General features: G+C 32.6%; 1 protein-coding gene across 2 annotated transcripts; it reads left to right on the forward strand.

Annotated features, from left to right (window-relative positions):
- Window positions 1-1310: 1310 nt before the first annotated feature.
- Window positions 1311-16446, forward strand: LOC134680974 (uncharacterized). 2 transcript variants are annotated; one of them, XM_063540299.1, is made up of 4 exons: window positions 1311-2386; window positions 7611-7764; window positions 13917-15329; window positions 15363-16446. In XM_063540299.1, exons 1-4 carry the CDS (start codon window positions 1331-1333, stop codon window positions 16412-16414), a joined length of 3675 nt encoding a protein of 1224 aa, XP_063396369.1. In that variant the 5' UTR covers window positions 1311-1330; the 3' UTR covers window positions 16415-16446. The 2 variants fall into 2 exon arrangements, with proteins under 2 accessions (XP_063396369.1, XP_063396368.1); XM_063540298.1 differs by having other exon boundaries at window positions 13917-16446.
- The last annotated feature ends 1360 nt before the right edge of the window (window positions 16447-17806 follow it).

The following is a 17806-nucleotide window of genomic DNA, read 5'->3' on the forward strand; positions in this document are numbered from 1 at the left end:
TGAAGAACACACATTTGGGATCTAGGAACTGTTGTCTGTAATTCAAACAATTGTTTAATAAGGAAACAATGGCAATTTTAAAAATGGTACAAAAAAATCCAGTTCTTTCCTGTTACCAAAGGGAATCAATTTTAAAAAGTTTCTAATGGGAATAAGGAAAAAGTTTAAGACATTATTTGTGGTTTACTAGTATATCCTGCAATTATAGTTTATCAAATGCCAATTATTGATTTTAACATTTGTAATACAAAAGGTTTAGAAATATACTTAAATATAGTTCGGTATGTCGGAAACATGAAAGAATCTTGAGTAACAGGACAACGGTAACAGGACAGAGTTGGTAACAGAAAGGATTTTTCTGCTTTATTTTAAAGTTTAAGAAAAATACATCATTTAAGATTGGTCACAATTGGAAGATAACAGCTAACAATGTCATTTATTCTTTGAAACTGTATTTGCAAGATGAAAAATCTGCCTAGGTAATGAAAAATTCTAAAATAAATTCCTTTCTGTTACTATCTTCTATACTTAAATTGCACAATTTTCTCTTTACGTTTTCACAGGTAAAAAACCTCAGTTGTAACAGGAGGGAAATCACCTCAGAGTCTGGGGACAATTTTTTTTTGTCTTAAAATTTGCAAAATTTTATTACATACTATAGTTATAATGCAAAAAGACAAATAAAGGGCAAGTTAATTATAAAATTTATCATATATGTGAAAATCGGACGCCTGTTTAATTAATTTGGATATTATTTGAATGATTTAGTTTTCAAAAAAACACAGGGGACAACATGATCTTAGGGGGGGGGGGGGGGGTGAACATTTAAATTACAATATTTTGTTGGAAGAAATATAAGAATGAGTGTTTAATTGGCAAGAGTTGGTGCATTATATAATTTAGTTTATACTGAAACTTGAAATTTTCAAAAAAGATGGTTGAATAAAAAAATAATTGCTGGTGAAGTGGGGGACATAGAAAATCGACTTTTTTATATATTGTCTCATATATAATATGAAAACTTTCTATAGCATGTTTTGGGAAATGAGCGAAAAAAAATCTATTATAGATTTAAATTTAGACACCATCCCCTATTTCCCCCTCTTACTTATCCATGAAAGTAAAATATTATATTTTATTCAACTGACTGTTCTATATTGATGAACTTTATTTAATTATTATGCAGCTGTAGGATGCTAATTTGCGGGTCAGGAGAACATTGATTTAGGCCAATCAGATCGCTTCTTTCATATCACTGCAAGTTAATCAAGTTTATCGGAACTCCTCGGTGTTTACTTTATCATGTTTATGCGATGACAACAACAACAAAATGGAAGCGCCCAGGGTAGAACCTTTGACCAAATTTGTAGAGAATATATGTGTCATTTGTGGGTTTGTGTTTGTACAAAAAGAAACAAAAAGCGACGGGTTTGTAATAACTAATAAATTTCTTCATCGAAAATTGAAATTGACCACAGAACGTTTTTGCGAGATAGAAAAAGTAGTTGGAAATTTGCAAAGGAAAAAGAAAGATGATAACGGTGTCTGTATAAATTGTTATAGAGCAGTCGAAAGAGTGTTGCGATTAGAAAAGGAAGCAAAAAAGACAAGGGCTCGATTATTAAAATTGATAGAAACGGTTGAGCAATCAGGTAAACAAAGTGACACTGAACGTTTACCGGGGAACACCACAAACCGAGTAGGAGCAAATAGCGGTTGTAATGTAACATGTAACAAGGCTATTCCATTTAATGAACATAATCACTTAGCAAAGTATGTACTCATTGCTGTAAAACCCTCTACAGTTAACAATTGTGATCAAAATGTATCAAAACAAGCTGATAGTACAGAAACGGTTAGTCGCTTACTGGGGTTTGAACAAGATGATAATATTAATACAGAGACTTTTGGTCGCTCACTGGGACTTGAACAAGCTGATAATACAGAGACTTTTGGTCGCTCACTGGGACTTGAACAAGCTGATAATACAGAGACTTTTGTTCGCTCACTGGGACTTGAACAAGCTGAAAATGTAGACAATGTTGTTTGCTCACTGGGACATGTTGGACGTGAACAAGCTGATAATATAGTTAATAGTGGTTGCTCACTGGGACTTGAACAAGATGATAATATACAGACTGTTGGTCACTCACTGAAACTTGATCAACAAGCTGATAATACAGACAATGTTGGTCGCTCGATTGGACTTGAACAAGCTGATATGTATACAGAGACGGTTAGTTGCTCACTGGGAATTAAACAAGCTGATACCTGTAGTTCCGAGACCGTTGGTTGTTCCCTGGGACTTGAACAAGCTGATACGTGTAGTTCAGAGACCGTTGGTTGTTCCCTGGGACCTAGAAGTGGTTCTGATGACAGTAATCAGGTAATGAATGGGAAAGGTAAAACATTTGTAGTGTTGAATTTATTCTGATTAGAAACCAAAAAATGAAAGACACACATGCATGACATGTATGTTTGCCAGTGAGAGGGAAAAATATACATGATATATGCCCTAATGCCACCATCGATCAAGCATGAAAATGTCATTTTCAACATGTTCAAATACAAATTGGTTGAAATTTTACCATGTTTACAGTGATTCATCAAAATAAAATATACTTATAACAGTCAGGGGTGCTACATGTACAAGTTATTTTTATTTACTTCTTCATTTTAGTAAAGAAAAATTAATTGTACAAGTAGGACCCCTGAGTGACTTACCAATACGTGGATCATGATTTACTGGAATTTTCAGGAAAAATTAACACGATTTGTCAAAATCAGTAAATTTTAAAGAAAGTGTTCAAGTACATGTATAAATGTACCTTTTATCGTCATGCACTAAAAAATTATCCCGTCAACAGCATATAATGGCAAGAACTTTTTATACAATTATTCTACATGAAGGTGCGTACCCCATTATGACCCTCTCAGACAACTATCCACAAGAGACCAAATTGCATTATATTTTGGCTTTCTAGTAAGTTTGGAAATAACAAGGTGCAAATGACTGATATATATATTTATCGCTATTTTGTGCATTTTTCGTTTGATCTTTTTTTGTGATAATTTTCATATCATGCTTCTCGCTTGAGATGAAAAAATTACCACTAGAAACTAAGGAGGCCACGTGGCGTTGCTAACGAAATTGACATTGAAATTGACAACGTTGTCATAGGTAAAATAGCGATAAACAGATTATCATTGGTCATCTCAACTCGATTGCTTTTCTCGCTTTCGCTGTTCCAGCTCAAGCGTGAAAATCAATCTCGTTGAGATAATCAACGATAATCTATAAATACAATATTGTATTGACACAAACTCATTAAATAATTAAAAACCACGATTGTTCAGAGAAACATTGAGAGTCTTTCCATCCATACAGATCTAATTTGATATGGAAGTATTAAAACTTGGTTTAAGGGGGAATAACTCTCATATGGATATACATTTACAAGTGTCTCCATAACGCTTCGGCGTAAATGAAATTCAACATCCTGAAGTTAATATAGAGAGCATAATTTGGTAAACTTAATTTGTCGTAATCCGTTACGGATGCGAAGTAGTCGCTACAACAAAAATCAGGGTGCTTAATATATACTAAGGCGAGTCCATAAGTCCTGGACTCGTGAGAATCTGACCATTTTCAAAACTGGTGATGAGTCCAAAGATGCATCAAGATTGAAATATTTGTATAATCTGAACACATGAAATAACCTATTAATTTTATAGCAATATTTTAAAAGAAATCTGAATTTAATGTATTTTTATTGCTCAATTAAAGGTAATGTAGACTAAAATGATAAACTATATTTCAAATGTTGCAATAGAATACATGTAATTCCTGTTTCATTTGGACTCACCATGGACTTGCCTTCAAAAATCCTTAGCGAGAGCCCTGAAAAATGGTGTTTTGGGAGATAATTCTTCCAAGAAAAAGTGTTCTGTGTAAACACTGTCAGTCTTATAAGCCTATAAACTGTTTGATATGATCATTTACCAAATATCTAAGCTTCATCTTGTGAAATAATAATCATGATTATACTGTGAGAGAAAAAAAGATAATCAGAACAAAAGCAATTGGTCTTTCCATGGAAAATGGAAAGACCAAATAAACAATAAATGATTTATTAATACAAAAAATTTAGAAAATGAAAATGATACTACATGAACATTGTGTAAGTGAAGAAGAGCATAAGTTAAGGAACATAATTATAAGCCAAGAATTTCATATGAATGCTAGGTTATGGAGCTTCTTTTCGAGATGTTTCATTATTTGAAATGGTGAGAATTTAAGGTGGCTCAGGACTTAATTCGCACCTGGAGACGTCCTTCAGCTGGCCCCTAAACAAAAACTTTGCATTTGTATTCAGATATCGCAAATAAAATTTATTCGTTCATTGTGTAATCATACGTTTTTTGATTGAGTTAAGTCTGCCAATTGATATTTTATCGTGTGTTTTTCTATGTTGTGATGTTATGCTATTGTTTCAGAAAAAGGGAGAAGGTTTGGATCCATTAAAACGTTTAATCCCGATGCAAATGTTTGCACCTGTCCTAAGTCAGGGATCTGATGTACAGTAGTTTTCGTTTGTTTATGTAATATATATACATGTTTCTCGTTTTGTTTATATAGATTAGACCGTTGGTTTTCCCGTTTGAATGGTTTTACACTAGTAATTTTGGGGCCCTTTATAGCTTGTTGTTCGGTGGGAGCCAAGGCATCGTGTTGAAGGCCGTACTTTAACATATAATGGTTTACTTTTTAAATTGTTACTTGGATGGAGAGTTGTCTCATTGGCACTCACACCACATCTTCCTATATCTATATATGATATTTTATTGTGTGTTTTTCTATTTTGTGATGTTATATGCTATTGTTTCAGAAAAAGGGAGAAGGTTTGGATCCATTAAAACGTTTAATCCCGATGCAAATGTTTGCACCTGTCCTAAGTCAGGAATCTGATGTAAAGTAGTTGTTGTGTGTTTATGTAATATATATGTGTTTCTTGTTTCTCGTTTCTCGTTTTTTTTATATGTATACATTAGACCATTGGTTTTCCCGTTTGAATGGTTTTACATTCAGTCTGGTGGTTTTGGGGCCCTTTATTAACTTAAGAAGTTAAGTGTTGTTCGGTGTGAGCCAAGGCTCCATTTTGAAGGCCATACATTGATCTATATTCATGTATTCATGATAATGGTTTACTTTTTTTTAAATTGTTATTTGGATGGAGAGTTGTCTCATTGGCACTCACACCACATCTCCCCATATCTATATATACTAGTTTAGTGATAATGAACACCATACTAACTTCCAAATTGTACACACAAGAAACTAAAATTAAAAGAATACAAGACTAACAAAGGCCAGAGGCTCCTGACTTGGGACAGGTGCAAAAATGTGGTGGGGTTAAACATGTTTATGAGATCTCAACCCTCCCCCTATACTTCTAGCCAATGTACAATGATGTAGAAAAGTAAATAGTAAATGCATTTTGCATTCAAAATTGAGGATTATTGCGGCCACTCCATAGTACATTGTAGTATACTTATTTCAGATTTCAAGAAAACCAGGGGTTATTTTTAGTGGTACCTCTATTTGGAAGACCTTTTCTTTTTTATATGATTTTAAACATGAAAATTGGCATGTAGAAAGCTGATACATACAAGTACATGTACAATTCAGCAATGTTCAGGATATACATGTACCTGATTTCTATGAAGTTAAACTTAAGGTAAAATATTTAAAAAGCTGTGGAAATTGCAAAATTTGGTTGAACAGATAGGGACTTTTAATTTGTGGTATGACAGCTTCATTATAAATAAGTTATAACACATTATAATATGATTTAATTTATGTGACATGCAAATAGATAAAACAAATTGTGAAAATGCAAGATGGGTAAAAGAAAGATAACTCAAATCTTTATTTTGTCACTAAAATTAAACCTGCAAATTACAAATTTATTGATTTTCCTTAAAAAACCTTCTGATTTGTAAATTGATGAAAAAAACACATTCTATCAGTGAGGGGTACTTCTTATGCAAATAAAATCATAGTTTGCTTGCATTGAAAGTTGAAGAAGTAAATAATATACTTATATCAGTCATTCAGTAATATTGTTTTTTACAATCCCACAAATCACAAGTTTTGAGATGTAAAATCATTCCTTTTACAATTTTTCTCAGGTTAGCTCATAATTAATCTATTTACTAAAGTACAATGTTTCATTCCAATAATTCAACATACACTTATTGACCTTGAGTAATTGTGCAAGCTAGACTAAATAAAATGCACCTATTAGGGGCTTGAACAAAAGCAATGTTCTGAACATGCTGAAGATATTACAGACAAATGAGATTTTCGTTGTCTACAAAATAACACTTACATGTAAATGATTTACTGTCAACCAACTTATTTTCGCGGATACTTTATTTTGCGTTTAGCCCTTTCGAGTCCATTTCGCGGCAATTAAATTTCGCGATTATCTAATTAACTTGATGTTGTTAAATAATGAAAGGTCCAAGTTTTACATAATCGCGACAATTTAACTTCGCGATATTTTTCTACTCGCGAAAGTCGCGAAAATAAATTGCTCGCGAAAATAAGTTGGTTTACTGAGTAATAGTAGAGACATCTGCAAAGGAATTAGACAATTAAAAATTCTATAAGACCAAAGAAGTCGTTAGAATAATATAAGTAATAAAATCTGAATGTCTAGCTATATATAGGGACATATACCATGTATACATGTAACTAGGCCAACAAATAATTTACTTATACAAGTGTATTTTATTTACTTGTATTGGTAAATTATTTTTTGGCCTATAGTTACATCTATGTCCCTTTATATAGCTAGACATTTACCAATACAAGTAAATAAAATACACTTGTATAAATAAATTATTTGTTCAAAAAAATAAAAATTACTAATACTTGTACAAGTAACACCCCTGACTGTCTGTTCAAGCAAACAAATATACATGTGTTGTATGCTGCTTTAGATTTTCCCCATACCTTATAGTGTAATATTTTTATCAAAATAATTCGATTGAAAATTTAAAATTTAAAACAATTTAAATTCTTTAAAGCGTTGAAGAACTTGACAAAATTGTGAGCCAAAATCTTTTTTCTAAAACCGACAAAAAAACATAACCCCCCTTAAGTTAAATGTTTTTTTCCATTACTGAATAAAACTGAGAAAGGAAATGGGGAATGTGTCAAAGCAACAAAGGTGTCCTTCAGCTGGCCCCTTAAAAAATATGTATACTAGTACAATGATAACGGACATCATTCTAAACTTGAATTATACACAAGAAACTAAAATTGAAAAGCAAACAAGACTGACTTGGTGCAGGCACAAAATTGGGGCAGGGTTAAACATGTTTATGAGATCTCAACCCTCCCCCTATACCTCTAGTCAATGTAGAAAAGTTAATGCATAATAATACGCACATTAGAAGTACAAATGTACAGTTACAATGTATATATATACACACTGTAAGAGAACATATTATTACATGTATTAGTGTCAGCAACTTTTGATAGTAGAACTTCTTTCCATTAATCCAAGAATTATTAAATGTACATGTAATTTTTATTTTAGACATTTATTCCTGAAAGCAGAAAAAGAAAAAGAAAAGTGGACATCAGACCGAATAATACAAGGACCAACAGAAACAAAGATAAAAAGGTCAAATCTGTCCCTGCAAAGAATTTAACCAATCAAGATTCAAATCAAGATGTCACATGTTCTCAAGGTATAACTCATGTTCATAAAAGAAAATTAAGGGAGTGGGGCTGGATGGAATAACAATCCTATTAAGCATGGCTAACTTGATAAATTTTGAGGATTTTTATCACGAGATAAAGTAAAATACAATGCATTAGACGGGGGAAAAATTCAAACATTGAATTTTAACCCAAGTAAACTGCTCCAAAAGTTTGTCATTGCAACTTCAACTTGCATTACTCCTGAATTTCAGGACAAACTATACACCTAATCGCTATTTATTCCATTCCTGATAAGTTCTAAAATTACACAACTTTTTTCATCCAGTTGAAGCTATCTGGGACCCTGTTTAAACAATTCACCATGCATGATACTTATTTTGAGACCTGTTTAAACTACCGTAAATACTTCAAACAAAATATTTTTTTACTTTAATTTTAATTTTGAAAAAAGTGGATCATACTATATCAAAGCTTCTTGATGATCACTTTATAAAAATTTTTCTCCCTCAGCTCACTACTGATGACCTCCATTTTTCGGCCGGTGACCTAAACAGGAAGTTGTATAAATGACTGTTTTTCCCGGAATGGACTAAATAGCGATTATAAGGTGTATTTGTAGATGTGTATTTCAACAATAATTCTATTAGTAGCACAGTGTGAAATTGTCCTAGTACAGAAATTTATCTGGTCAATAAATTCAAGGCTGAGACAAAGTTTAACTCGATTTAAATTTTATTGACCCAAAAAATTTCGTATTTAAAGGACAATTGTACACTGTCATGACTGTCTAACTGATTTATCCTGATTTTGTTATCACACCACACATTTATAGTCTAGTCAAACTAAAATTTAACCTCAAACTAATTGCAACACAAAATGTTTTAGTTCTAATCTATAGCATTATGTCCTTTATATACACAAAAAAAGTCAAATAAAATTGAAACCTCAAAATCAGCATTTTTAATTTCCTATGGAAATTAACATTGGAAGGGGAGATAACTCTCGCAAATATAAGTCATTTTTGGTCAGTTTTTGGTTGTTTTTCTTGAAATTTATGTAAAGTATGATACTTTGATGGGGCAATAAATAGATATAGGAAGATGTGGTGTGAGTGCCAATGAGACAAGTTTGTACAATGTTGTATTTGACTAAATTATATAATCTTCATGATCTTCAACTCATGAAATGTACAAAACTAAAGTGTTATGGTTAGTTTAATTTTTTTCATGTATTTTTCATTAAAGATTTTAATTTTTGACCATTTTGAAAAAGTAATGTGAAAATATGGTATTGTTAATATCTGTATATTATATTTTTAGCTCACCTGGCCCAAAGGGTCAAGTGAGCTTTTCTCATCACTTGTCGTCCGTCGTCTGTCATCCGTTGTCCTCCGACGTTAGCTTTTACAAAAATCTTCTCCTCTGAAACTACTGGGCCAAATTAAACCAAACTTGGCCACAATCATCATTGTGATATCTAGTTTAAAATATGGGTGGCGTGACCTGACCAACCAAACAAGATGGCTGCCCTGGCTAAAAAAAATACATAGGGGTAAAATGTAGATTTTGGCTTATAACTCTGAAACCAAAGCATTGAGAGCAAATCAGACACCAGTTTAATTGTTTGACAGGTGAATATCTATTTGCTCTGAAATTTTCAAATGAATCTGACAACCTCTTGTTGGGTTTCATCCCCTGAATTAGTAATTTTAAGGAAATTTTGCAGTTTTTGGTTATTATCTTGAATATTATTATCATGATTAAAGATTGAGATAAACTGTAATGAACAATAATGTTCAGCAAAGTAAGATCTACAAATGAGTCAACCATGAAAAAAATTGTCAGTTTGCCCCTTAAGGAGTTATTGCCCTTTATAGGGATTTTTTAACAATTTTCATAAATTTTTGTAAATTTTTGTAAATTTTTTCCCACTGTAATAACTTGGCCATGTTCATTATAGATAGAAATAATTGTAGCAACAAGAATGTTTAGTAAAGTAAGATCTACAAACACATCACACTCACCAAAACACAATTTTGTCATGAATTTATCTGTATCCATTGTGTAATATGCACTTAGACCAAGGTGAGCGACACAGGCTCTTGAGAGCCTCTAGTTTACTTATCTTAAGAAACTTTAAACCACAAATTGAAGAATACATGCTTAATTATTTTTTATTAAATTTGAGATTCTTTACCTTGACATGTTGAAAAATTCAATAAATTATCATGCAACTAATGAGTTACAAAATCTAGATTATAGCTTAATAAAAGATATAAAAGTTGATTTTCATACTCTAAAGACCCTAAAAAATCAAGAATCAATACATTCTGATGAATAGGAGTGGTAAAGTTATACTTTTGTATCAATTTAAATTTATATTTCTGCCTTTTTAGCTCACGTGGCATCCATCGTCTGTGGTTGCTGACGCCATTAACTTTTACAAAAATCTTCTCCTCTGAAACTACTGGGCCAAATTAAACCAAACTTGGCCACAGTCATCATTGGGGTATCTAGTCTGGTGACCTGGCCAACCAACAAAGATGGCCACCATGGCTAAATATAGAACATAGGGGTAAATGCAGTTTTTGACTTATAAACTCTGAAACCAAAGCATTGAGAGCAAATCTGACACGAGTTGAATTGTTTGACAGGTGAATATCTATTTGCCCTGAAATTTTCAGATAAATTGGACAACCAGTTGTTGGGTTGCTGGCCCTTAACTAGTAATTTTAGAGACATTTTGCTGTTTAGGTTATTATCTTGAATATTATTATAGATAGAGATAAACTGTAAACAGCAATAATGTTCAAAAAAGTAACATTTACAAATTAGTTAACATGACCAAAATGGTCAATTGACCACCTATTAAAGGAGTTATTGTCCTTTATAGTCAATGTTTAACAATTTTCATAAAATTTGTAAATTTGTACTAATATTTTCCACTTTAACTACTGGGCAAGGGCCAAGTTCATTATAAATAAAAATAATTGTAAGCAGCAAGAATGTAGATGATTTCAGCTTTCCAATTGTGAACTTTCCATTTCTAAGTAGCAACATTCCAGCAGCACCTGCATACGGGGTATATATCTCCCAATTGATACAATTTTCCCGTGCTTGCATTTCTTATCATGATTTTCTTGATAGAGGGTTACTGCTCACATTAGGAAGCTATTATAAATTAAGAGTTCCAGAGTGAAGTTGAAATCATCCCTTCGTAAATTTTACGGATGCCATCACGAGTTGGTTGACCATAATGGAATAACTGTTCACAAATGATTTCGGATATATATGTTCCTTACGTTGCAACTACAATCCCCTCCCCTTTCATGAATTTGACCTACCAAATTAGACTATTTACTGGATTTGTAATCACATAAGCAACACGACGGGTGCCGCATGTGGAGCAGGATCTGCTTACCCTTCCGGAGCACCTGAGATCACCCCTAGTTTGTGGTGGGGTTCGTGTTGTTTATTCTTTAGTTTTCTATGTTGTGTCATGTGTACTATTGTTTTTCTGTTTGTCTTTTTCATTTTTAGCCATGACGTTTTCAGTTTGTTTTAGATTTATGAGTTTGAATGTCCCTTTGGTATCTTTCGTCCCTCTTTATGTATAGTAAGATGTACCAACACATCACCATCACCAAAACACAATTTTGCCATGAAACCATCTGCATCCTTGATTTAATATTCACATAGACCAAGATGAAGAGTTATCTCCCTTTTCAATGCAAATCTCAATAGGAATTTTAAATGATGATTTTTAGCTCACATGGCTCGAAGGGCTAATAACTCTGAAACCAAAGCATTTAGAGCAAATCTGACATGGGGTAAAATTGTTAAGTAGATGAAGATCTCTCTGCCCTGAAATTTTCAGATGAATCGGACAATGGGTTGTTGGGACGCTGCCCCTGAATTTGTTATTTGAAGGAAATTTTGTCCATTTTCGCTTATTATCTTAAAAATGATTATAGATAGAGATAAACTGTAAAAAGCAATAATGTTCAGCAAATTAAGATCTACAAATAAGCCAACATGACCAAAATGGTCAGTTGATCCCTTATGTAGATTGACTGGACTATTATTGTTTTTTGAAAATAGTATTAAACCTATCAATGATTAGGACAATATCAACCAAATATATTAATATATTTTTTCTAAAACTGTGATGAATGCAAAATATTTAGACTTATAATACCACCACAAATTTTATTTGCATTGTAAAATTATATCATGGCGTATTCGTCTGCGTTGTCGTCATCCGAAGACACATTTAGTTTCCGGACAATAACTATAGTTTTAGTAAATGGATCTTTATAAAATTATACCAGAAGGTTCATTACTACTAACGGAAGGTTTGGTTGATTTTGGGGGTTATGGTCCCAATAGTTTAGAAATTAGGGGCAAAAAAGGGGGCCCAAAATAAACATTTTTGTAGTTTTCAAACAACAACTTGTGTTTAAGTGTATGAAGCTCTCTGAAATTATACCACAAGTTTCCATACAATGAAGGGATAGTTAGTACTGACTTTGTTGGGTTATGGCTCAAACATTTTTGGAATTAGGGGCAAACAAAAGGGTGAAACTAGGTTTTTCTGGACAATTAATATAAAAAAGATGTGGTATGATTGCCAATGAGACAACTATCCACAAAAGACCAAAAATGACACAAACATTAACAATTATAGGTCACCGTACGGCCTTTTAAAAGACAATTTAAAAACAGTGTAAGGGAGGTAATTGAAAAACATTTAACATACAATGTTGGGTATGTTGTATTCATCTCCCTAAAACTATACATGTATATAGCTACTTGTAAATAATGTATAAAGAAATGTCAGGTTTTAGACTAATTGCCAAAAAAATGGGTGTGTGGTAGTTTTCAAATATTTTCCCCAAAATTAAAAAAAAAAATTGAAAAGTTTCAAGAAGAAATCTTTAATTGCACAATATTGTGCAATAGATTTGTAAGATCTTGATATTTGTTTTGTGTAATAAACCCCAAGTATGTCAAAAATTTGATCACAATGCAAATTCAGAGCTGTATCAAGCTTGAATGTTTTGTCTATACTCACCCCAACTGTTTAGGGTTCGACCTCTGTGGTCGTATAAAGCTGCACCCGCTGGAGCACCTGTTTTATTTATTAGGACAATGGTATAAGGGAGATAATTGGAATTGACTCATAAATAAAAAAATGCACTGAAATGTTTTAGAAAAATATCAGCCAATCAAATTACAAGGAATTACTCTTAATCAGGAAAAGATTTATTTACTATAAAAAACAATGTAGGAATAACCTTAAAGTTTGTTGTGTGTCATGGTAGCCTGCTCGTCTCATTGTTGGAGGCCACAGGTTCTGTTCCCAGCTTTGTTATATGGAAGACTTTAAAATTAGTATTTGCTGCTTCACAATATTCACTACATATAGAAGAAAGAGGGAAGGCTGTTCGGCTCACAGTCAGAATAAAAAAGATCCTCTGGCGTTGTATGTTAGTCTTGTTACTCTTGTTTGATTTTCAATTTTAGTTTCTTGTGTTAAATTTGGATTTTAGCGTCCATTATCACTGTACTAGTATAGATATTTGTCTACGGGCTAGCCTCTGGGTGCGGGACTTTCTCACTGCATTGAAGACCTATTGGTGACCTTCTGCTGTTGTCTGTTCTATGATCCGGTTGGTGTCTCTTTGACACATTCCCCATTTCCATTCTCAATGTTATGTCTGTGTTGGGTGATACATATTCATCATGTTCATGTGAACTGTTACATGGTTGTCTACATTATTTAATTGTGCATATATACATTTAAAATGCTATTACAATTTAAAAATCCTCCAACCACTTATCCAAGTTTAAATGAAAAGAAAAATGAAATATAGACAAAAAATACAATTTAAGGCAAATCAAACTCATAATTACATGTAGATGAAAACAAATTGATACATGTATTATGCTTTGGCAAACAAGAATCAAAAAACAAACAACAGTTAATACTATTAGTTACATGGTCATGATGGTGTGTTAGTGACCTAATAGTACCATATATACATTTGATATATGGGGTCAATAAATTCCATATGTTGCTAATATAACAACAACAAAATTGTGAAATGTTGCATTCATCCAGGTTTTTTTCATATAATATACATGTTCATTGCTTTATCACTTGAATTATTTTCCAGACACAGTTGATGATGATGATGATAGTAACCCGACTATGTACCTAGTAAAGACTAGACTGCCCAAAGGTGCTGATGAAATCCCCAAAAATAATTACCAATTTGTTAGATCAGATTTTGAGCACAACTATACCAAGAATGCTAAAGTATTACCCTGGGTCCAAGGAAAGCAGTTTGTTTGTCCGTATTGCTGTACTGATAAAACGGGAAGATCATTTGATACAGAATATGAGCTCAATATGCACAAAATAACTCATACTGGTACGATGCCTCAGATTTGTCAATCATGCTGGAAATGCTTTGGAACAAAGGAAGAATTATTTAAACATAACTTTATGGTACATAATGATTTATATCGAAAGCAAATAGAAGCACAAAAAAATAAATATTATCGCAAAATCATTCCTGTTGAGGAGGGAACAAGTTTACAAGCAATCCTTTCTATGGATAAGTTCAAGGAATCACAAACACAGAATAAACTTCAGGTATTTTCTGGCGATCGTGAAACAATAGAAATTCATATTAATGAAGAATCTGCAAGCTCTTCCAAAATTAATCCTTTGATCCAAGATGCAGTAGATCTCATTGATAAATCACCAGCACAACTAGAAACAGTGAATCCTTCTTTTGATAAAGATGCGTCAGAAAATTATATAAAGATAGAACCTGAATCACCAACAAGTTATCCTTTGAATCAAAATGCAGTACACAATAACGAAGGACAACAAAGACCCATTGAGGATTTTTCTTGTAATTATAATGCAATAGAATCTCAAGTTGAGGAAACATCTGGATTACCCACAATGCATCCTTTGAACCAAGATGCAGTACACAATCGTGAAGGATATGAAGCATATAAACTTTCATATGATTATAAGTTGATAGAACCTCAATCTCCCACATCTCGAAATTTGCATGAACATGGAAAACATAATAATGACGTATTGAAAAAACACTTTAAAATGCAGAAACTTTCAAATCCTAATTCAATAGAGTTTTGTATTAAGAAAAAACCTGAATCATTCAAAATTTATCCTATAAAATTGGTTGCAGTTCATCCAAGTGGCAATGATAAATTACAAACTGAATTAGAAACAAAGGAATTGTCTAGTCGTTATAATAGGATAGAAACTCAAATTGAGGAAGCACCTGAAATACACTCAGTTCATCCTTTAAAACAAGATGCAGAACACAATAATGAAGGACAAAAATCACCAGGAGAAACACAGAAAAGATCTGAATTAAATACAGTTTATCCCGTGGAATTAGTTGCAGTACATACCAATGATGGATTACCATCCGTTCATCCTTTAAATCAAGATGCAGTACACATGAAAGAGGGATTTCAGACACACCTAGAAACACAGAAAGTCGTGTCTGATCATGATACAATTGAAGTGCACATTAAGGAAGAACCTGCTTGGCCTAAAGTGCACATTAAGGAAGAACCTGCTTGGCCTGAAGTTCATGTGATAGACCAAAATGCAGTACATATCAATGAAGGATTAAAAAATCACCAAGAAATAAAAAACCTTTCTTGTGTTCCTAATACATGTAATAAGAAAGAATCTGTAACTATGGAAGAAACTGAATTACCCACAATGCATTCTTCGCAAGGAGATGCAATGTACAATCACGACAGAATACAAAAACACCTAGAGCCGCATAAACTCTCTTTAAATCATAATCAGGATAATACAATTGGATTTTGTATAAAGGAAGAACCTGAATTACCCACAATTCATCCTTTGGAACAGGATGCAGAAGCTATTCCGGAAGCATCACAATTACAGGCTCAAGCTAGTGCAACTATTTTTGAACAGTTGCAAAAGGAACCATTGATTTCACACATGGACTGTTTATCACAAACAGAAGACAGTAACCATGGTAACTTACACATCTGTTCAATATGTAACAAAGAGTTCAAAAGTTTAAAAGGCCTGCAGTGGCATCTTTGCAAAAAGACCTATACATGTGAAATATGCAATGCAGAATTTGTAGCTGATTTTCTTTTACAAAAACACATAGAAAAACAACATAGAAATCAAAATATATTTTTGTGTGGTATATGTAAAGCTCCCTTTGATGCTAAAATTGATAGAGAAAACCATGCAAAATTGGTGCACGGAAAAAGAAAAAAATTTCACTGCAAAATGTGTTCGATTGATTTTCCCAACAAATACAGTCGGAAGAAGCATAATAGGTTGATTCATACAGGGCAAATTTTTTTTTGTAACCTTTGCGAAAAAAATTTGGCGACAAAAAGTTCTCTAGAGAGACACAATGCTGAAACGCATTCGGGGCTTGCGAAAAAAAATTTTGCATGTGAAATATGTCACAAGACTTTTTTGCGCAAAAGTGGCCTTGTTAGGCATATGGCAACTCATAAAAAGACAAAGTCATTCACTTGTTCAACATGCTCTGAAACATTTGATTGTGAGAATGATTTGTGGGAACATTACAAATTATGCAAGAAAGATGTTTTTCAGGAATCAAGTTAATGTTATATTTAATAAAACCTATATGTCATTGGTGATTAATACTATGATAAGATATAGTGTATTAAAAAAATCTTTTTCATATTTTGATTAAAGATTTAAATTGGTATAACATTGTATTAGTTATAGTGAACCATTTTAGTTTTTTTTAAGGTGATTCTCACAGATTTTATATCCCTACCTAAGAGTTATTCAAGAAATAGCAATTTGTGATAAACTTCCATGCTACAAATACCAATTATGCTGGCTTTTTCATCAGCAATCAATCTTGAAAATAAAACTGTTCGATCATTGGGAATTAAAAAGTGCACATGTTGAACATGCAACAATTAATAGATGAGTTTTGAAAATAAAAATCAGATTTGACAAAAACATATTTGTTCTAGATATGGCAATATCATCCCATCCCTTTCCCCCATTTTTTTTTATAAAAACATAAAGAAATCTATCTTCTTGTCTCTACCTGACCTCAAGGTCATGGATCAGTGATCAAGGTTAAAGTTACATGATTTCGCATAATCTCAGATACTGTATAAGCAGTTAATGATACTCTATCTGTGGAATGAATGTAAGGTGTACATATAAACATTAAAAGATGTGGTATGATTGCCAGTGAGGCAATTCTCCACAAAAGACAAAATGAAACTGAAAATAACAAATATAGGTTAATGTATGGCCTTCAACAACGAGTACAACTAATACCGCGAATTCAGCTATAAAAGGCCCTGAAAAGACAAATGTAAAACAATTTTAACTAAAGAACTAACTGACTGATTTATATACAAAATAATGAACGAAAAACAAATATGATATACGGAAACAAATACATGTATTACAACCACTGAAGTACAGGCTCCTGATTTGGGAGGTATCATCTGTTGTCTCATTGTCATGATTCAGTTGACAAAAGTAAAATCACAAAAGTACTAACCTCCGAGGAAAATTCAAAACGGAAAGTCCCTAATCAAATTGGAATTTCTCAAACACATCAAACGATCGCATGGATAACAACTGTCATATTCTTGACTTGGTGCAGGCATTTTCTTATTTAGAAAATGGTAGATTGAACCCAGTTTTAATGTCAAGTTTCAGTGTTTAGCTGTAATAGGTTATCTCCTATAATCTATAGGGCAACTTTGTTTGGTGTATGATATGATTGTAAGAAATAATTTTAAGGCGGTTTCATATGCCCTTTGATCCTATTTTCGTGGTCAAATGGTCAAAATAAAGATTTTGTGTTTTTATCTGTTTCTCAAGTACTATTAGCAATAGCGCCCCTTTGACGTCCCTTCGGTTTATTTATGGACGTTCACTGAGAGTAAAGGGCAGTATATCGCACGTATAAAAAAGGAATCTGCAGAAAAGTTGTGGAGAAAATAAAAACATTCATGCCAA

The sequence above is a fragment of the Mytilus trossulus genome, chromosome 8 (assembly GCF_036588685.1).
Source record: "Mytilus trossulus isolate FHL-02 chromosome 8, PNRI_Mtr1.1.1.hap1, whole genome shotgun sequence".
Lineage (NCBI taxonomy): Eukaryota > Metazoa > Mollusca > Bivalvia > Mytilida > Mytilidae > Mytilus > Mytilus trossulus.